Source organism: Ambystoma mexicanum, chromosome 7q (genome assembly GCF_040938575.1).
Source record: "Ambystoma mexicanum isolate Mex_15411 chromosome 7q, UKY_AmexF1_1, whole genome shotgun sequence".
NCBI classification, from domain to species: Eukaryota; Metazoa; Chordata; class Amphibia; order Caudata; family Ambystomatidae; genus Ambystoma; species Ambystoma mexicanum.
In genome coordinates, this window is record NC_090941.1 from 1,011,529,172 (window position 1) to 1,011,549,093 (window position 19,922).

General features: G+C 46.1%; 1 protein-coding gene across 2 annotated transcripts in view; it reads right to left on the minus strand.

Moving 5' to 3' along the window:
• The window catches only part of ATG16L2 (autophagy related 16 like 2), a 920,492-nt gene that overhangs the window by 383,476 nt on the left and 517,094 nt on the right, over nt 1–19,922 (minus strand). For both annotated transcript variants that reach the window (XM_069640243.1, XM_069640244.1), the window contains exon 10: nt 11,049–11,154. In XM_069640243.1, coding sequence (XP_069496344.1) covers nt 11,049–11,154 — 106 coding nt within the window. The remainder of the gene's footprint in view (nt 1–11,048; nt 11,155–19,922) is intronic.

A 19,922-nucleotide genomic window follows, 5' to 3' on the forward strand; every position in this document is an offset into this window, starting at 1 on the left:
AGCAGAACAGGAGGAACCCCCAACAGAACTCTATAAGAACTGTAGTAAAGACTTAAATGCAATTAATCACTACCACGACCAGGGGAACACCTGCAGGTGGCATCTCAAATAATCGTCCACCCAAGGACCCACAGGTAGGCAGATACTCACGTTGGCAGTTTTAGCAAAAATGGCTCTAGCAGCGAAAACCAGCCAAGTGAATAAACTGCTCCTTCCCACAGGTACAGTTTGCAGGATTTAGTTCCATAGGACTTGAACTCTGGGCCAACAAAGACCCCAGCAACACAGGAAAGAAACAAAGACTCTTCCCAGGAGTTCTACCTTTAAGCCAGGAGTAATAAATCCAGCGAGGACAACTACAGAAAGAAGAGGGACCCTGGGAAACAGCTCCCAGCAGCAGATTGAACATAAGAAGCAGCAGGGCAGTCAACGGTGCCTGGATGAAGAAAAACAGCTGGTGGCACCCTCTGACCTCCGAAACTGAAGACCTGGTGGGCATTTGAGATTTCAACCACCTTTAGAATTTCTGCAGTGACCCACATTCAATCGAATTATTCTAGCAGTAAATGGCAGCTGGCTGCAGTAAAATCATCCAAAATGTTTTTTGCCATGGAGGGCTCAACCCAGCAGATGTGGCAAAAAACCCAAACCGGGAAATCCCCAAACCACTAGCGAGTATGGCCAGGTAAAGGTTAAAAATGGCAGACATTGTGGCAAAATATCTCCAGCAGGTCAGCAGACCTGCTTCATCCTCATTGCAGGGCAGGAAACCAAGGGAGTACAACAGAGGATGGGCGAAGCCAACATACCCTTGCACAAAAGGGCTGGCCTAGAGCCAGCTAGCCAAACACTAAATGGGGCATGGGGCTAAGAGTCAGAAGACCAACCAGTAGGATTGGCATTCAGTCTTAGCCACACCCACAGGAAGTGTGAGGGATTTTTCGGAGACCAACACTGGCCTACACCAGTTAGGACCAATATGGAGGCTGCCATCATTGGCTCAAAAGCCCAAATGGTCAGAATGGCTATTTGGAGCCTTCCACCTGGACAAATAAAGTACAAAATGGGAATTTTTGCCAGAGTATGATTTTTTAAAAAAAAATCCATTGGTACCACAATGGCTACCAAAAACGTAGATTGGGCTACCATTGTGGTAAAGTACAGCCCTAGTGCAGCCATAACTAAAGTACAGCTGCCATCAAACTACAGCCTAAAACCCATGTACGTGTGGGATGTATTGACCCACTTTTGCTCTGCTATGCTGCCTCACTCTGTTATGATGGTGCCAGAAACATCAAAATGGCCGCAAAACCCTTGTGCGCGACAAAACCCCTGAAAATCGCGCTTTTCAATGCACAAAAAGATGGCTTCCCAATCTGCCACGCATGTTGTCAGTGGTGTAACAGAGCTCTCACTACTGAAATGTGTCACTGGGCCCCACAACGATTGAAAGTGCAGAAGGAAAAAGCAGTGTTTTGCTAAATGAAACTCCAAATATTGCTTTAAATCACTTGTTCCTTATTGCTGAAACTTCAGAATGTCGGTACAGAATGCCTTCAAATATTCAAAATTCTTGCTGGGTGCTACAATTCACTTAGTTCAAGAAATCATTGTGAACTTACAAGGACCTGAAAGGCTGACAGCATAAAGAGATTTCCACAGCAAAAGTGGTGTGTCTGTGGATCTGTAAAAAATCTCTGTGCAGCAGAGGGCTGCTGGGATGACAGCTGTCAGGGGCCTCCCTGATTAAACTTTAACATGTATAAACTGAAAATCAAATGTGTGCAATCCAAGAGGCCTGTTACTGATAGTAACCCACATTGTTATTGTTTTGATCCCATGGGTTTAAAATCCTGAATGAGAATTCTATGTGTTTTTTGATACAACAAGTTGGTTTTGTGCTAAGGAAAAGTCAATAGATTTAACAATTAAGTTAAACCTGGCTGAAGTTGCCAAACTGGAATAGCAGGTTTGCTCACTGAAGGAAGGGCTTTCCCCCAGCAGGAAATCACAGAGAGGCGTTAATTACAGGGTTTGAAAAGAACCTAGTCTGCAGTGGGAAGAGGAACAATGACAAGCTGCAGCTCAGGAAATGCAAAGTGCGAAGACAGTCGTAAATGGCCTTTGCAAGGAGCAAACATGGGGGATGGCTCTTGGCCTTCCACGGAGATACCAAGGGGTGGAGCTAAACAACCATTTGTTGATTTACATGGACAAAGAACACATTTTAAAAAGACTGATAACTTATTATTTTTTTCACAATTTTAAACCGTAACAGATTTGTGAATCTAAATTTTGGCTGCACGTTTCAAGAGGAGGCAAAACCGTGTGACATGTTCTGGAAAGAAACGGCAAGAAATTTGATTTTATGCAAAATGTATTTCCACTAGGATTGCAAATCTTTATACACACGTACCCATGTTAAATACGCACACTTGTAGAAATTTGCTTAAAAATTGGACATTGTGTTAATAGTGAAAAGGGCAAAATTCTGTGAAAAGCGGAGACAAGATCCCACAGCTACAGGGTTTTGAGGAATAGCTGCTATGTAAAATATGTAATCTGTATATGTGATTTTTTATAGAGGTTGCACATGTGGAAATATGTATTTTCCCAAAAGTAGATTTTGTGTTCCAGGGGGTAGGGGTGGATTCTCAGCCTCATAAAATCACACCATGAAGGTGACACTCTATTTCTATCCTCCTATCAAGGCAGAGAGTAGACTCTGACCCAATCACCTTTAAAAGGGGAAAGGTTAGGCTAAACCGGCCCACACACCACCTTTATGATGCCAGTTCAGAGCATAAATAGAGATAGCTCACCACACATAAGGACAGACAGATTCACTCATTATCCTGATGCTGGCAGAGCACACTGCTGCTAAACTCTACACCTTCCTTGCTCCAGACTCCAGAAACTTGGCAAAGCAGAAACCTATTGCATTGCTGAACCATTTTCAGCTAGGCCTCAAATCCTAGAACAGAACCCCACAAGCCTAAGGGGAAGCATCATAATACAGCCGGGCTGTGCTGTTACTGATTGCCCGCTGAAAATAAATATCATCAGAACCACGAAGGGCAGATCCAATCCAGTCCTGTGCCGTGACCAGTGTGCCTTGCAGATCCAGTCCAGTCATGTGCCGTGCTGTGACCAGAGCACCTTGCGATCCTGCCCAGTCCGATGTGCCCATCCGTCTGTCCTAAACCAGATCCAATCCCCTGACCAGAATTGACGGTCCCATTTAAAAAACATATCCAGTGAGTATCCATAGGAATAATTGTGTCACTAGCATATGTACGTTGCATAGTCTTATCCCTATCTTAGACCCATCATATCTTGTATTCAGAACCTGTATTGTTAGGAGTATCTTGGCCTTGTCTGCAGTGGAGTAACTTTGCTGAAAATGTTGGTGTGGACAGGGGTGGGATGGAAGGAGGGTGTGGCGTGGCTTTTGGGGTTCGTTTCCGCCAAATAGTTTGATAAAATTTGGTTGAATTATAGATTTGACTGAATTTGGTCACCACCATTAGTTTGAAGCCGAAGATACCGAACATGAAAAGCTGGGGTTACGGGGGTGTCCCCCGCTCCCCGTGTTCAGTATTTTTTACTTTGGCGGTCGCAGGGTTGTCCTCAGCATTGGTGGCAGGGGACCCAATAAAAAAAAAAGAAAAAAGGGACTCTGCATCGTCAGATCCGACCCTCGTAAAATGGATGGATCTGACATAGCAGGGTACAGTAGAGGCAGCAGATTTAGAAAAGGTAAGTAGGGGGGTTTATGGGTGTACTGGCGGTTTGGGGGGACATGGGTTTGTTTTTTTTGTACCGAGGTAAAAACGTATTTGCAGTAAAAATGACTACGGTTCATTTCACCGTGATTTTGTATCTCGGTCAAGCAACCTAAATTCTTGAGGGATAACACTAGACTACTACACCACAAGAGTGCATTGCTGACGCTCTGTTATAAGTTATATACGACTGGTGGCCCATCTTTAAAATTCAATTGGCCCCCACACATCTCCAACCAGCCTGCCATGCACTCAGTGACACAACATAACATTCACAAATGTAATTCCAATAGAACATACAAACAATGCATTATTTATCATTCATTCAGATACAAAAGTCAATACATATGCTTGCCTACACTCTCACACACAAATGCACCAACACCTCCATTGACATACACTATGTACACACAACATTTATATGTACATATACAATAACACATGGGAATAGTGGTGCAACGTCCATTGAGCAGACCAGACTATCACCCCCGATCCCTCAAATTTTGGGCTAAATTGACTTGACCTAGCTGAACCATAAAGCCATGGCGAAAGGAACAGATTCATTGCAATGTCAGCAATTCCCCTGATTTTTCCTTTCATTCAAAGGCAGAAGCCAACGGTTAATGCATTACAGTGGGTGACCAAGTATACTTGGTATCAATTTTTAAATGCCATATATCTACAAACTTGGATTCTGCACAGCACCTTATATGTGTAAGTGCTGATACATATTTTCTACAAGATTCTGACTGATTAAAATGAAGGTATGTTTTCCTGTGTTCAAATGGCTCCAAGCAGTGGAGTACCAACCGAGAGAGGCGGGGGGGGAAGCTCTTTTAAGAGCCAGACCGGGACATTTGTCATTGGGATGCCTCTCCCGTTTGGCAAATCAAAGAGGGCGCCCAACGGCAAAGGTGTACCGCTGGCAGGACAATGTGTGCTGAGCAATTCCTGCTCAGCACGCTCATTTTCCTGGCAGCAGGACACCTTACCTGTTCCAAATGGTAGAGGTGTCCTGCTGCCAGGACAATGTCCCAAGGAGCTCCAGGCAGAAGAGGGTCCTCAGGCGGCTCTGTATCAGAGCATTACAATATGAGTGCTGATGGGAGGGAGAGGGGTACTATTAGCAGGGACTTTTGTCCCTTCAGAAATGGGAATGGGAGTGAGTGATAAGACGTGAGAAGGGTGCATAATGTTGCATGCTTTATGAAATAATGACTGGCTTTAAAACCCAAGGGGGATTTGATAGGCTCACATTAATCTACATGATGCTATTGTGACTTTGCATGCAGAATGGGGAGAAAAAAATTAAAGTCATACTTGCATTGCTCAACATATTTTTATGACAATGTATATAGTGCATGGTTAGCTTACTATGAAAGGCTAGTTTATTACGTAATGTGGTTTGCTTCCAAGGCATTGCTACAAATAAGTATTTAAGCACACGAAATGTAAAGCAAAATCTTAGTAAATATCTATATCAACTAAACCTGGAAAGATGTGCACGGTCGCTTAAATTGTTCACATCCCAGTTTCACCATTTAACCAAGTGTGTGATCCTGAGCAAATCATTTAATCACATTGTGCATTATCTGCAGCTCTGCACGTGACTCTGATTCACTTCAAAGCTTATGTTAATGTATCATGGTATTATAATGGAAAAGCCTAATGACTATAGAGTTGCTCCACATATAACAAAAGTTATTTGTCACTTGTCTTATTTATGGCAACGTATTCTAAAGTCACTACCATGGTGCCTCCAAGTATCAAAGACTGATGAAGCGCCTTTGACAATGTCCTTTTCTGTGAAGTCACTTCTGTTGCAATCCATATAATAATTAGTAGGTTTGCATGTATTTTGCTTCAGAGGGCTTGGACAGAGCTCTAATAGATGAGTTTCCTGCATCTGAAATGATCCTGCGGTTTTATTGTTGTTGTTCTGTGTTAAAATGCCAGCTTCCACTAACGTTACCAAAAAAGTAGATTGGGGCAGGGGTGGGCGGTTTGGGGGCGCCAATGAGACCCTGTGGAATTCCACACACTGCATTTCATTGCTCCCCCTATCCCCCACTCTTACAATGCTGGATACTCTCCTGCTAGTTTAGTAAGTGAAGCAGTTTTTGGTGGCCTGTAACCTGAACCAAGACACCCATTTACTAATTTGCACCAAACCGTCCTGACAAAGTGTCTGCAAACCTCGAAATACTTATTGCCAGTTTGGTGAAGATTATTTTTGGCGGCAGGGTGAAAAGTTATACAGGTCTCCTAAAAGTGTGCTTTTAACACACAATTCCATAATGTTCCTTCTGCGCACCTAGAGCAAAAACTGCTTAGCAAAGGTTCACCATGTTTGGAATGCGTATAGCACTCAAATTCATTTCACAGAATTTGCAGAGTACAACAGTTTTGGGTCACAGGTTTTCTCAGCTTGACTCTTTCCACTCTACTTGGGGAGGGCGCACCTTCCGCCAACTTCTTTTTGAAGTTAGGATGGTGGTGCTTTAGTAGTATCTGAAAAGTGGCAAGACTCATTTTAGAGGCGTTGCAGAGCTGTGGCTTGCCACAGAGAATGCACCATTTGTTATTGTTAGTGCTTCTTCATACCTGGGACCCTAACGTGTATTGTGAGCTCTGCTCACATTTTCCAATTCTGACATGCTCCCTCACTAGGGTTAGCCCGCAGCCCAGCCCCCCAACAAACATACACAAACACAATTAAAAAAAAAGTACCTCTGCTCTACTTTCAAATGCCGCTTGGGCCACGTCTCATGTTGCACCGACCTAACCTCTTTGCACTCACACACCTGCAGACAGATCCCAGCTATGAGCTTCCTATTTCCTGTCTGTGTGTCGCACAAACACAAAGCCGGAAAGTGATTCTTTGCTAGCATGGCAGCACAGGCGCCGGGCCATGCAACACCCAGCCCAGCCCCCTGGCTGCTGACTCAGGCCAGCCAGGGTGAGGGATTGGCCATACAGGGCATTCCGGCCCTGAATGTGTTGCAGCGTGGCTGCCAGGCATCTCAGCATTATGTAATGAGACAGCGCAAGCCTTTCTGGGCACCCCAGCCGGGCTTGAGCTGTCCAATTACATAACTGATGATTGCGGTCCCCCTGCTGCCCTCCTTCCAAAAGTTGGGGGGGACAAAAAGGCATGCAACAGAAGTTGGGGGGACAAAACCCTCTGTCCCCCCATATAATTACGCCCATGCTTGTCTGAACCCTCTATCCAATCCATCCTATCTTTCCTCCTGTACTAATATTGTTAAAACTATCTCTGCACTGATCTTTTCTCATCTGAAGAAGGCGAGTTTCCTTTGCAGACAGTCACCCTGATCAAGTGACTGTGTTCCTGTGTGGTATTCGTTTTATTCATAGTCATCCTCTAATGTAAGAAACCCATTTGTCATTTTAAAAGTGCATCCCTGTTTCCATTCTTGGGCCTATCTCGAAAAAAAAAAGACCTCCACTAAAACGTCTATAACTCCCTCAGTTGTCGTGATAGAAACTAAATAAATTCTGCTTGTAGCCAACATCCATACCTATCAATTGCACCTAAAAACCGCATTCCAAATCAATACGGTTCTCCCGTTATCGCGAATATCGCGCAGTGAAAAGTTTGACGCAAATTTTCGTTTTGGGAAATTCTTCCACGTGTAAAACAGCTTTTGAGTGCTTCCGACTTGAATTTTAAGATTTCCAATGTTTTCTTGGCATTAAATCATTGCTTGTGTGCGACTATCCAAAGCGGCTCCCATAAGAATGTATACAATTTCAGCAATTTTGACCATATTTGGTGTTTTTGCCCAGTCCATTCTAAGATAACTTTAAAAGCCATTCTGACAGCTTGACAGTCAATTCCGCTTTTCTCTTGTGTTTCCTGGGGGAAAGTAGGATTGATATTCTGTTTGATTCTGCCATTCCTGGATACCTGCTCTCTCCTCCTATCTCTTTACATTACCTATTGGGGGTTGAGGGGTGTGCAGGAGGAACCTTTAACCACAGTGCTATCTGATCTGAATACACACACAAAAGTATTATTTTCTGTGCTGAATTGTTTTGCTCACTACTTAATCCTTGTGTATTAAAGAGATTATTCAGTGTTACATCACCCCATTGGTGATTATTGTGTACCCATTAAAACATAGTATGATTACATTTTAAATACCTAAATAAATATTTACCTTTGCAAACCAGCCTGATTCCTGGTTCAGTGTGACCGGGGGTGTTCCAGGAGAAGGGCGTGATATGAGTGGTATATCGTTCAGAATAATGAACTTTTAGACAAAAATAAATAAGGATTTCAGTTGTGCACTACATGCTAGGCGTTGACTTAGGTGTGTGCCAGATTGAAATCACTTACATAGGGTAATACAAATTGCCCTAGGACAAGAATTGGGAACCCGATACTGACCACCTTACGATATACCTTATGTATGGTAAAAAGGGATGTAATTGGCAGGGGAACTTCAGAAGTCGCTCTGGTCACCAAACATGAAATAAAAGGAACCATAAAAGACGGGGCAAAAAAGTTGAGGGACCCTAAAATCACCCAAAATAGTAATTCTGATTTAAGAACTATCAAGATGCTCCTAAAGACCAGAGGGGCCGATAGAAGTTCAAAAAGCTGTGAAGTAAACTGGTGGTGCATTCCTGCCCAAAAGCAATCACGGGTACCGTCTATGGTTCACAGGAATAGCTATGCAGCAAAAGACATCCTTGAATTACAGGGACTCCTATTTCTTTCAGGAAGGTTCATTTTTCCCAGACCCAACGCGCATGCCATTGTAAGACCCTAATGAAGTGGCTAAGGACCTGGTACCAAACTCCATGATGTCATTGAGCTTCTTTAAAGTTCATGTGGTCACTGGCGCACACAGTCTAAGACAGTCTGCAGCATTATGCGCATTAAACAAGCACACCTCCTCCTATGGATGAGAGTACATAGCAGGGAAATCCAGCTTGGGGAATATATTCAACAGACTAGCCTACACAGAGCGCAGTGCCACATCTTTCACAGCAAAGACTGGCTCATAAATGCCCAGAGGAACATTCAAGACTTTATGGTCACCTGCCACACCCTCAAGGTGAAAGGCAGCTTCAAGTTCATGTTCACCATCAGCAAAGATGGTTTCAATGAGATCCAAGGATTGCTATCATCACCTTCAGAGAAGCAAACAGGTCACATGACGCAGTATTGGAGGAGGCTCGTCTTGCACACTGACATGGAAGTCATTAGCAGCATCTAACTCTGGAGTCAGAATGTCTGCAAGTGAATTGTCTGCTTCGGGGCAGACCTCCTGCAGAGCTAGGCATGGCACCAGTAGCAATGGTTGTGCAAGGAGTGACTCTAGAAGCGGACAGTGTTTGGTATATAGTGCTGTCCAGAGAAGAGGCAGCATAGGCCTCAATAGCAGACACTAAGGTGTCATGGTTGGAAAATAGCCATCAGTGACTACCAGAAAACCTCCAAGAGGCTTTGAAGAGAAATGATGCTTTCTGCATTTTCTCCACCACCAGAAGTGGTTCCTCCTCAGACCTACGTTCAGGGCATGTTGACTGGGTCGAATAGTGCAGTGAAGTACCTAGTAGAAGATGCACTTTTGAACATTAATCTCTTGTGCAGCTCTTACTCTTTTCTTTCTTGCTGCTAACATGGCAGGGGCAGGTTTCGGGTAATGGCAGCTCAGGGGGTGATACATTCTGTTGTCAATGGGAGAGAACTACCCTTATTGAGCATGATGGACAGCTTTGCAACCAACTCTCAGACAGTCTATGGGTACATTACTGAGTATGAACAGCAGGCAGAGGTGTTGTGATCCACTCTACATTCCAAAGAAACAGTGCTGGTGTAGACCCAATGGCGACATCTCTGCTTCTTTCAAGTCTTGAAGATCAGAGACTTCAGCAAAACAGATTGTTTCAATAGATTAGGAAAGGATTTGTATTGAGACTCCAGGGAAACGTTGGTGGAGCATTGAAAAATAAAATGATGTATGGGATACTCATGGTTTCATTTATACAGATCAGCTGTGCAACATCTGGCACCAATGGCACCATTGACGCCATGACAGAGCCAGTCATGCCCCCAAAGTCACGATAGGTTGTGAGATCCAGTCTGCACCTGGGACTACTTCAAAGGTAAGGGATATAAGGAAGGAAGGTATCCTTATGAAAGGTGTTCCTACATTTCACAATAGCTGCAGGTTTGCCAACTAGCACTAATTGGAAGGGACGTAGAAGAGAAAAGTCAACCATATTTAATAACAAAACCCAGAAAGGCATTTTTCACTGAGTATCAATGGGCAGCAAATGAGCTAGGCTGAATGGCACCCATTGATGGGCTACTTAGCATGTGCAGAATCTACAAATATATAGTCATGCTCTGATTTCTGATGCACTGGCTATTATTTCAGTCATCAAATGAAAGGAGACCCAAACGTGCATCCAATACAGCTTCCCTTCTTTCCACTGTGGAGGACCCAAGCCAACCGGGAAACTAGAAAGGCCTGATGCACCCACACTTACAGGACAAAGGGCAATGAATATTTGGGTCTAATTTCCTCACAGTCCTATTCCTTTAGGAAATACACAGTCAACCATGAGAAGGGAGACCCATCACTCTCGACCATGCACACATAGATTATTAAGAGTTTACAGAATTATAAAACTTTATTGTCTTGCTGCGTTTCCATATGGCTCTGTGGTCGATGTATGTAATTGCTACTAAATTCTTCAATTGCAATGAAAAAAAAAAACAACCCCTGTGACGCATCTTCAGCTCTTACTTCTCTGCTGACCACACTTTATTTGTGATGGGTTTGCCAGTGTTTGAACTGCTGCACTTACTGTATTTCAGGTAACACATTCATCTGCCTTGTCTATTATTTTAATATAATTAAATTCCAAAAATGCCTATACATTACAGAACCAAAGCAGATGCCAATAACAACATAGAAAGAGACATTGAAATGATAGAGGTGAGGCAGTTTCCTTCTCCCTTGATGTTCTGCTTTTTCATGCTGCACATTTCTGTTTCTTTCAGGTAATGCCAAGCTATTTATCTTGCTGGGTAACATTTAGTTGGATGTTTCAGGGTGCAATTGCAGACAAAATTACTCCCAAATGCGATCACATGCTAGCAATTATTAGATAGGTCAGGGTCTATGCATTTGCTGATTATCTGTGTGAGATAATGGAGGTCCAATATGTACAGCGCAAAGCCCTTTCCCTGTTAAGGAGCAACATCTCGAAAGGGCTTACCTCCGCCTATGTCCCAGAGCTCGATGTTCCGGCCCGCCCCTCCTGTAGCCAGCAGCTTGGAGTTGGGGCTGAACTTGACTGCATTCACCTCAGACTCAAAAGTGTCCTGGAAGAAGATCACACAAACATAATAGGATTATTTGAGGTACAAAAGCACTTTTGTTGTAAAAGTTCTAACAGATGTGATGTGATAGTGGCCAAAGAGACTTTAGAACATCGCAGGTCAACAAGCATTTTTACAAAATAATCAAAAAATAACAATAGATAAAAAATGTTAGATAATGTTGAAGTTTGAACGGCAAAATACAAACATCAAAGTTTTAGATTCATCAAACTCTGTTCAGATGCCAATGCCTTTTTCCCTCCCTAGTCATCGTTAAATGTCCTCGGCGATGCTTCACCTTTCTGTCTCGATGCCACTACACTAGGTGATTGAAAGGTCTGTGCTACAATGTCTATGATGCCACCCTTCTCAGCTCTCGTAAAGCTTTGGCAGCGCCTCTGTATTGGATTTGCTTGATCCGATTACCTTCTCATGAACCAGTTCTCTTGATTCTTGGAGAGGTTTGTTTTCTGCTCACTTTAGCTTGGTTAGTGTTTTCCAACCGTTGTTAATTCCTTTTTTTCAACTCTTCAATTCTTGTTTGGGTTAGCACTCGCAAAATCGGCTCAATTGCATCTGTCAGCAATTCCACTCTTGACACGTGAAACAGTTAGCAACCGCTCCTTTATTGGAATGGCCCTTCTTAACATCTGTATGCTAGATGGTTTGGCCAGCGCTTCAGTGCTCAATTGAGTAACTGCATTACCAACCTTACATTACAACTTCTTTATTGGCTCTTTCCTCTTTACATCATTTCCACATAATGTTCCCCTTGATTTGTTAGAAACACAACTCGCGTGGGCAATCTTTGCACGGCTTCCCTTGGTTTGTCAGCACCTCCCACACCATTTGTACTGGTGGATCTATAACTCCTGTAAGGAACTTCCTTCTTAGGTCCCATTGTTTGTCACCACCTCCACATTGCTTGCAATGCTGGAACCACAACTACCATAAAGCATTTGCTCATCCTCAGGATCTTTCACAATGGACTTCTTTTCTTCTTTGTTGAGAATGTGGCAACTCCTCAGACTGAGTCCCAACTCCTCAAGTCTTCCATGAGCTCTCAATGTTCTTCGGACCGCTATCCATGTATCACCATGGTAGGGTGTTCTGGCTCTTCCCAGTTTCTTACAGCCTCCATCTCTGAGCTGTTTAGGGACCAGCTCGAATCACATCTTCCTTTGGCTATGTTATTGTTCTCACACTGCGTTTGTTTAATCAACAGACCTGTTCTCTATAGGCATCTCAGCAGGATCTTGCAACCTGAACTCTCCCAGTGATTTTGCACTGCACAAGTCTCTCAAATGTGTTTCCTGAATGCCAGCTGCACAGCTTTCTGCTTCACATTCTAAGAGCCTGGAGCCACCTCCTCCCTCTCAGACTCTGGCACCAACTCCAACTGCTTCGATGCCTTTTTCCCCTCTCTCGCTTGCATGGACAGCTGTTTGCCGCTAATAGATTCAAGATGAAGCTTTCTTTCCTCTCCATGGCGTTAGATCTTCACTGTCGTAGATGAGACTCAGTTTTCCAACCTCCCTGCGTCTTTAGATTTTCACTGACAGGAAGGAACCACTTAAGTTTACTTACTCCCTACTTGATAGATAGGAGAACTGCATACCATTCCTCCATCTTAAAGCCAACTAGGATGTTGTGATTGGGAAACGCAGTACACATAGTGGGGCAAAAAGAAAGGATTACAAGCAAGTGAATCAAAAGTTTAAAGTTGCATATTGCTGTGAATCCTTTCAGAAATCTAATAAACCATATCTATAGCCAGATATAACCAACAGGACAGAACATGCAACCTAAAGCATACTAGATAACATAGCAACCTAACATAATATTGCAGATGTTGGTGAAGAGTCAGTAGCTGAGGTATAAACCGGTGGAATGTTTTACTTACAGGCACAAGCTCTTCATAATAGGCCCCGCAGACCTCAGTGCCGTCACCAACAGTGGTTTGGCTTTCTATGCGTTGATCCGCGAGGACTCGCAGCCAAGGCTGGCAGCCGCCACACACCGCCCACTTTTAACCATGAGTGAAATAATCCTTGAGGTACTGTGGATGCTTGATGAGTCTGGGGGCCTTTGACCTATGGAAAGCCAACCGGCCTATGCTATTCAGTGGAGAAGTGTGGACACAATGAGTGATGCAGTCCCTAAGGTGCAGCAGACTTTTGAGAGACCTGTGCGGAAATGGCATAGGGACGCTTGCCCACCTTTCTGAAGGATTGGGATGGCTGACTGGCCTTCTGGAAGAATCGGATATTCTAACTTCGCTCCCATCCCAGAACTGCACACCCAAGCCACTTGTGAAGTGAAGTCAGGGTCACACTATCCAAATTCCACACACACAACGCTAAACGCTAGTTTAGACAGAGTGGTGGGAACCCCGTTTGACCCTTAAAGGTTTGGACCACTGCACAGGCCCCTCCTGCAAGGCAGTAGGCAGTTTCACCCTCACATAACCACCCACTTTTAGGCTATTCTTCCTCATTGCCTTTCTAATGGCCCACCAGGTTTTGTTGTCACCTGGACGTCTCCTGATCTTGTCAGATCCTCAGAGACTGTAAGGACCCTCCATGCCCTCTACAGCGATAGGGGGATTTCAAACGTTTTGCTACCCTCCCCCCCACCCTAACAGAACAGCTTTTTCCCCCTTGACGTAAACGCACAAAACCAGAGTATTCAGAGGTGGCCATTTACGCAGAGTGAGTCGGAGTGTGTTCTCGTGTGGGGATAGAGGAATAGTGGAAGTCTGTTGTCCCTGCCTATTGCTGCAAGCTGTTTCGGAGCCCAGAACCACATAACACCTCCCTCCTCGTGGTACAACTCGGAGTGAGTCGGAGTGTGTTCTCATGTGGGGGTACTGAAAGTCTTTTGTCCCTGCCTATTGCTGCAAGCTGTTTCTGAGCCATAAAACACCTCCCTGCTCACGGAGTGATTCGGAGTATGTTCTCGTGTTCTTGCTTTCTTGCGCACTTGCGTACTGTGGCGCAGAAGCTTTGAACGGTAGAACACTGTACTGCCAAGACCCTCAAGATTGAAGACTGTATGTAAGATAATATTGCGCAGAAAATTACTGCATCATCGATCTCAACCCAACTCAACTCGAACTCAGCGAAGCAGACATATTGGTGAGTGACCGAGGCTTCACCAACAAATCAATAATCAATGTGCATTTTAAAGCGCCATACAAGCACCTATTGTGTGATATTTTCCGGTGGGAGCGGGGTGAACTAATATCTGGGATAGACTTGAAGAGTGTCCAGCCTTGGGATCCAAAGCGAGATAAACCGTTAGTTTTCTATACTCTCCAAGAGAAGGGACAGAGGGAAATTATGCCCTCAAACTACTACTTACGTAGTGGGGCACTGGTCGATGTTTTGAGAGCTCCAGAGTTGGACCATTCAGTAACAGAAGTGTGCGTTCGAAGAATTGCAAAGTCTGCCAAACTTGCAGTTCCCAATTGATGGGCTGGGTATGAGGGTGTGTGCAGAAATCCACACACAAGACCATAACAATGTAGGAGAGATTGTTGAGAGCCACTCTTCGGCCAATATAAATCCCACCCATTTCCAGACAGTAGGTCTTGAATATACTATCACAGCAACCAACATCAAGAGGAAAATCTGTGACTTTTTCCCAAAGAGAAAGAGTCCGAGTATGGGAGATTTGGACCCCCCAATTCGGATTCATCCAGGGGAAGGGGCATACCCAGAGGGGAGACCGTTCCCTGCAATTCTGCGTTCCCCAACCAGAACCTCTTTCATGAGCCCAATTTTGGCACAGCCCTCCCCACAGGCAAGGCGCCACGCACCCAGCACCATGCCCCGTCACATACCTACAGAAAGTCGGAGAATCTCTGAATGGCCTAGTCGTAAATGGGCCAGTAGTAAATGAGGCCGCTCTACCGGCTTTGAATTTCGTCCTAAATTCACCTGTCAACGTGTCTGAACTTTTAAAGGGCAAAGGGCAGACCGAGCTAGGAATGTTTTTTTTTTTAATAACATTTTTATTTTATTACATGTTCAAGAAAAACACAATTTACTTCACAGGATCTACATACGCAACATTTCCCCAAAAGCAACACGAAATGCGTCTTTCTACCTACACCCCCACCAATCCCACCAAACTAAAGTATACACCAACCCCCTAGCTCTTATAATATCTTTATGGCACTCACGTGTTCATTCTCACTGGTCTACCTTTTTGTGGGTTGATTATTTTCTAGAACATGTTCCATCTTCTGTTTGATTATCGTTTCACTTTGTATAAAGTATGCAGAGCGTCATGTCTCCCCCCTGTGCCAGAAGTCAGATTGGGCTCTCTTAATTCCTGGTGAATATATTCACAACAAAAGTCTGACCATTCCATTTCAACATATCCGGGATCTCGGTGGATTGCAGCTGTTAAGCGTTCCATAATATATATGTTTCGGGCTGTGTTAATCCATTCTTTCTTTCCAGGCAGAAACTCTCTCTTCCAGCATGCCACCAGGCATGTCCTTCCTGCAAGGAGTAAGCCATGGACCATTTTTGGTAGTCTAATATATTCTCCCTCCAGTTCTTGTAAACCAAACAAAACCAACATTGCGGTTTTCCTCTTGTGACCCCGTAGAGGTCTGTAATCCAGTTTAAGACCTCATCCCAGTAGGATTGAGCCATAACACATGTGTCACTAGTCAGCCCTTGGTCCACACTCTTGCCAGCACATCAGACTCACACTGATACATTCTGGACAGCCTAACCGGGTCATATTGCCACTTATGCAACAATTTAATGGCATGCAATTTGTACTGACACGACATTAACGTCTGGAAGGGACCCCTACATATTCTTTGGCACGTTTGAGGGTCAAAATCCGTCCCTAGGTCTCCCCCCCCGACCCCTTCTTTTCTCCACTAGAGCACTGTATAATGCACCAATCAACCCCTTGGAATCAGACGCAGGGTGTGAGTTCCCTCTGTACCTTTTCTCTCCAAGCCTCGCTTATTAGTACCCCCTTCAACTGTAAGTATGAAACAATGGAGAGCGTACCTATTCCCAAGGCCTCTTTTAGCTCCGTTATTGTGATGAATCTACTGGCCTTCCACATTTGTCCAACCCTTGTCAATCCTGATTCAAACCAAGTTTGGAACCTATCTGGATTCGGAATAGCGTCCCTAACTCCCAGTACCCAGATAGGTCCCAATGGTGAAGGCCACGTTGTAATGCCACCCAACCCTGCTCCTTGTTGCTAGATACTCCAGATGGTTCCCAAGATGGGGTGTTCCCGTATCCTACTTGGTAACTTCTCTCTAGGAACCCACCACCATTCTCCTACTGTAGCCGGTCGTAAATGACAGTTGTCCAATCCCGCCCATTGTAGGTCTCCTTGTCCTCTAAGGTGTGGAATCAAAATCCTAAACTGAGTGGCCTTCTAGTACAACTGAACATCAGGCAACCTCACTCCCCCACTTTCTTTGGGAAGACTCAGGACCTCACTAGAAACCCTGGGTTTCTTTCCCTGCCTCAGAAATCTTAAAAGGTTTCCCTTCATTACATTGAAGTAGGGGTCTGGAATCTAAATGGACAGGATCTGGAATAGGTATACATATTTAGGTAGAACCACCATTTTAAGCAAGTTCAAACATACATTTCTCTAGTTCTTTATCCAATTCAGACATCAAAGGGGGTAATTTGCTTCATAAATTCCCCTACGTTCTCTTGTGACGTTAATACCCAGGTAACGTAGTGTTCCCAAGTTAATTTTCAAGCCTAGAGATGAGGAACGCCCCATATCATCGTCCTTCTGTCTGTCCAAAGGGAAAAGGACTGATTTGCCCGTATTCATTTTAAACACTGCCATGTGACCATATTGTTCAATCAAACTGTCCGCAACCGGAACCGGAACAGAAGTCTGCGTGTTTACCACATGCAGGAGCACGTTGTCCGCATATAGTCCAATTGTGGGTGAGATAAACGCCTAATCTAAACCTAAATCTAAGATTGGGGGGGAGGGCATGGCTTGGACGGCCATGTAGGAGGCTGTGCTTTCGTGGAGCTCTGTAGATCCTGAACTGATCCTGTAGAAATGGAGCCCGTGCGGCGACCAGCCGGCGCTGAAAAATTACACACAAGTGTATGAACATTGTGGTGCCACTCGCTGAAGGTTTGGTGGGTGGGGAACGCTCGGATCCTGAGTTATTCCCACTGTGTTGCCGCGGGCCCCGGATCGGGGACACAGACAAAATGGCGGCCAGAACAATGAAGAAGGCAGTAGTCACGGGGGCGCCGCTGCAGTTGCGTGCTTAGGACCTGCAGGGCCCCCGCAGCGAACTTTCCGTTCGTCGCCCGAAGGCAGACTGAGAAGCGGAGCAGGAGCGATGGGAGAGCGCACGTCGGAGGCTGCAGGCGAGATCCTGCTGAGCGACCTGCCTACGGTGACTGGGCCCGTGACGGAATTGCTTAAACGCCACCGGCACCCAGGAAGATACATTGTTGCTGCGCAGGGGGGAAGGCCAGCGTGATCCTTACTGGCAACAAAGTCGCCGCGGATCCTGCGAGCGGCGAACTCGCGGGAGCAGCTGTTGCTGCGGGCCCCCTGGCACTGTGTATTCGCTCGGGGGTGTGGAAAGAAAAAAAAACCCATCGGAACTGCCGACGGACAGTGGCAGATCTTCGTGTGCCCTTCAGGCCTTTGAGCTGGATCGCCTGATAGGAGGGCACTTGTGTGCACCGGGGGGTGCGCTGGGCCCCCCCTTGAAGACACTGGGCGCAGTGGAGGCCGTGCTACGGAAGGGCCCAACATAGACACGGCACACCAGATAAGTGTGCACTGGATTGCTGGTGCTGTGCCCGCATATTTGAGCATCGACATGGGCTTCCTGAACGGGCTGATCTGGACCTTTGTGGGCCCATTGCTGCCTACTGGGCCCCCCCCTTTTTGGCGCTCACGGGGGCCCTTCGAAATATGGGAGCGGGAGCACCATAGTTTAGACCACCCCACACGACGGATGACTTTGTGATTGTAAAGAGGAGGCACCAAGGGACTGGGGAGCGCTGTTCAGGGATCATACACGGCAGAGCCCGGTAACATAACGCCGGGGTGCACGAGTACGTGGGAGGACACAGCCCACTCGGGGCGAGTGCTGCGGACAAGCGCAGGTTTGGACAGCAGTGGGTGGTCTGTGACTACGCGAACAGTGGTGTGAGGAGAAGCACGGCGGGATCGGGTTCAACTGACGCGGCAGGATGTCCTTCCAAGTGGTGAGACCCCGGATCAAGCAGCCCACAATGGAGGCCTACGCCAAGTCGCCCCCGGGCGCGGAGGGGGGCAAAAGTAAATAGACCCCTGCGGCGGCGGCGGACCCACCGGGCACTATCCAGGAGGTGCTGGCAGCAATTGCTGACTTGAAGGTGGCCTTGGAAATGAAGTTGGGCCTAGCCATGAAAGAGCTGCAGGAGGGCCTAGACCTCAAGATCGGAGCGGTCCAGGAACAGGTGAACCTGCTGAGACAAGACTTGCGAACGATCGCGGAGCGCACTGGGGCACTGGAGAAGGAGTTGGCCCCGAACACGGTGGCATGCGCCGCATATGCTAAGGAGCTTCATGCCCTCGTGCAACGAGTAGGCAACCTGGAGGACAGAGCAGAGCAAGCAGAAGGGCGCGCCAGACGCAATAACATTCGCATAGTGGGTGTACCGGAAGGGATGGAAGGATCGAACCCCACAGAATACGTCGAAACCATGCTCTTGCAAGAGATTACAGGCAGGGAGTTGACCCAGGGGTTCGCAGTTGAAAGGGCGCATAGGGCCTTGACCAGGAGACCGGCCCCAGGAGCCCCCCCGCGGCCGCTGATCGCGAAGATCTTGAATTATCGTGACCGCGAAAAGATTCTCGAATTTTTCCGGAAAGGAGGAACGATAGAAAGGGGGTCAGTGAAAATAACGGCATACCCAGACTACACGATCCTTGTGCAGCGTAGTCGAATGAACTTCGGTTCGGTGAAAAGGAGGCTCAGAGAAGCAGGCCATCGCTACATGTTGCTCTATCCCGCCAGGCTAACAGTGTTTTACAAGAACAGATCCCTTTTCTTTGAGACGCCGACTGAAGCGATGGATTGGCTGGATATGCAGGGTCGACCTCAGGAACCGGATGTCCAGACGGAAGCGGCTGGAGATAAGTAGCACGTTGCGAGGGCACCCGTGGTGCCATAGTCATAACACTGGGACTGGAATATAGAATGGTATTGTGCTTGTGGGGAGGAAGTCATGGTATCTGCCGGCGGATCCCGTTGGACGCACCTCTCCTAAAATAGATGACTGGGAGCTCCTGGAAGCGCCCTCTGAACCCAATAGTAGTATACTTAGTTAGGTCACCGTCAGATTGGTGACGCCCTGCGGGGTCCTTGTTCTCGAATACGAGGCAGGTTCAGACGTGGGTAGGCCTGAGATCCAGGGATGGAGCTGGGCAATTGTTGGGGGTTGGTAGGGAGGGGGGGAGTTGTGTGCTGTGGTGTAGATTTGGGGGATGGGGAAAGGGGGTTTTGTTTGTAAATAGTAGGGAGAGAGCCGGAAAACGAACTAGCAATGGGAGCATTAAAGGAAGGGTTAGAATGGGGATAGTCCGAATAGATGGCGTCGGGTAATCTCAAAGTTGTGACCTCGAATGTACGGGGCCTCAACAGCTACCTGAAACGGAATAAAGTGATGCTGTACTTAAAGAGGATGCGCATAGACATAGCCCTGTTGCAGGAGACCCACCTTACTAGGGAGAAGTTGGAGGTG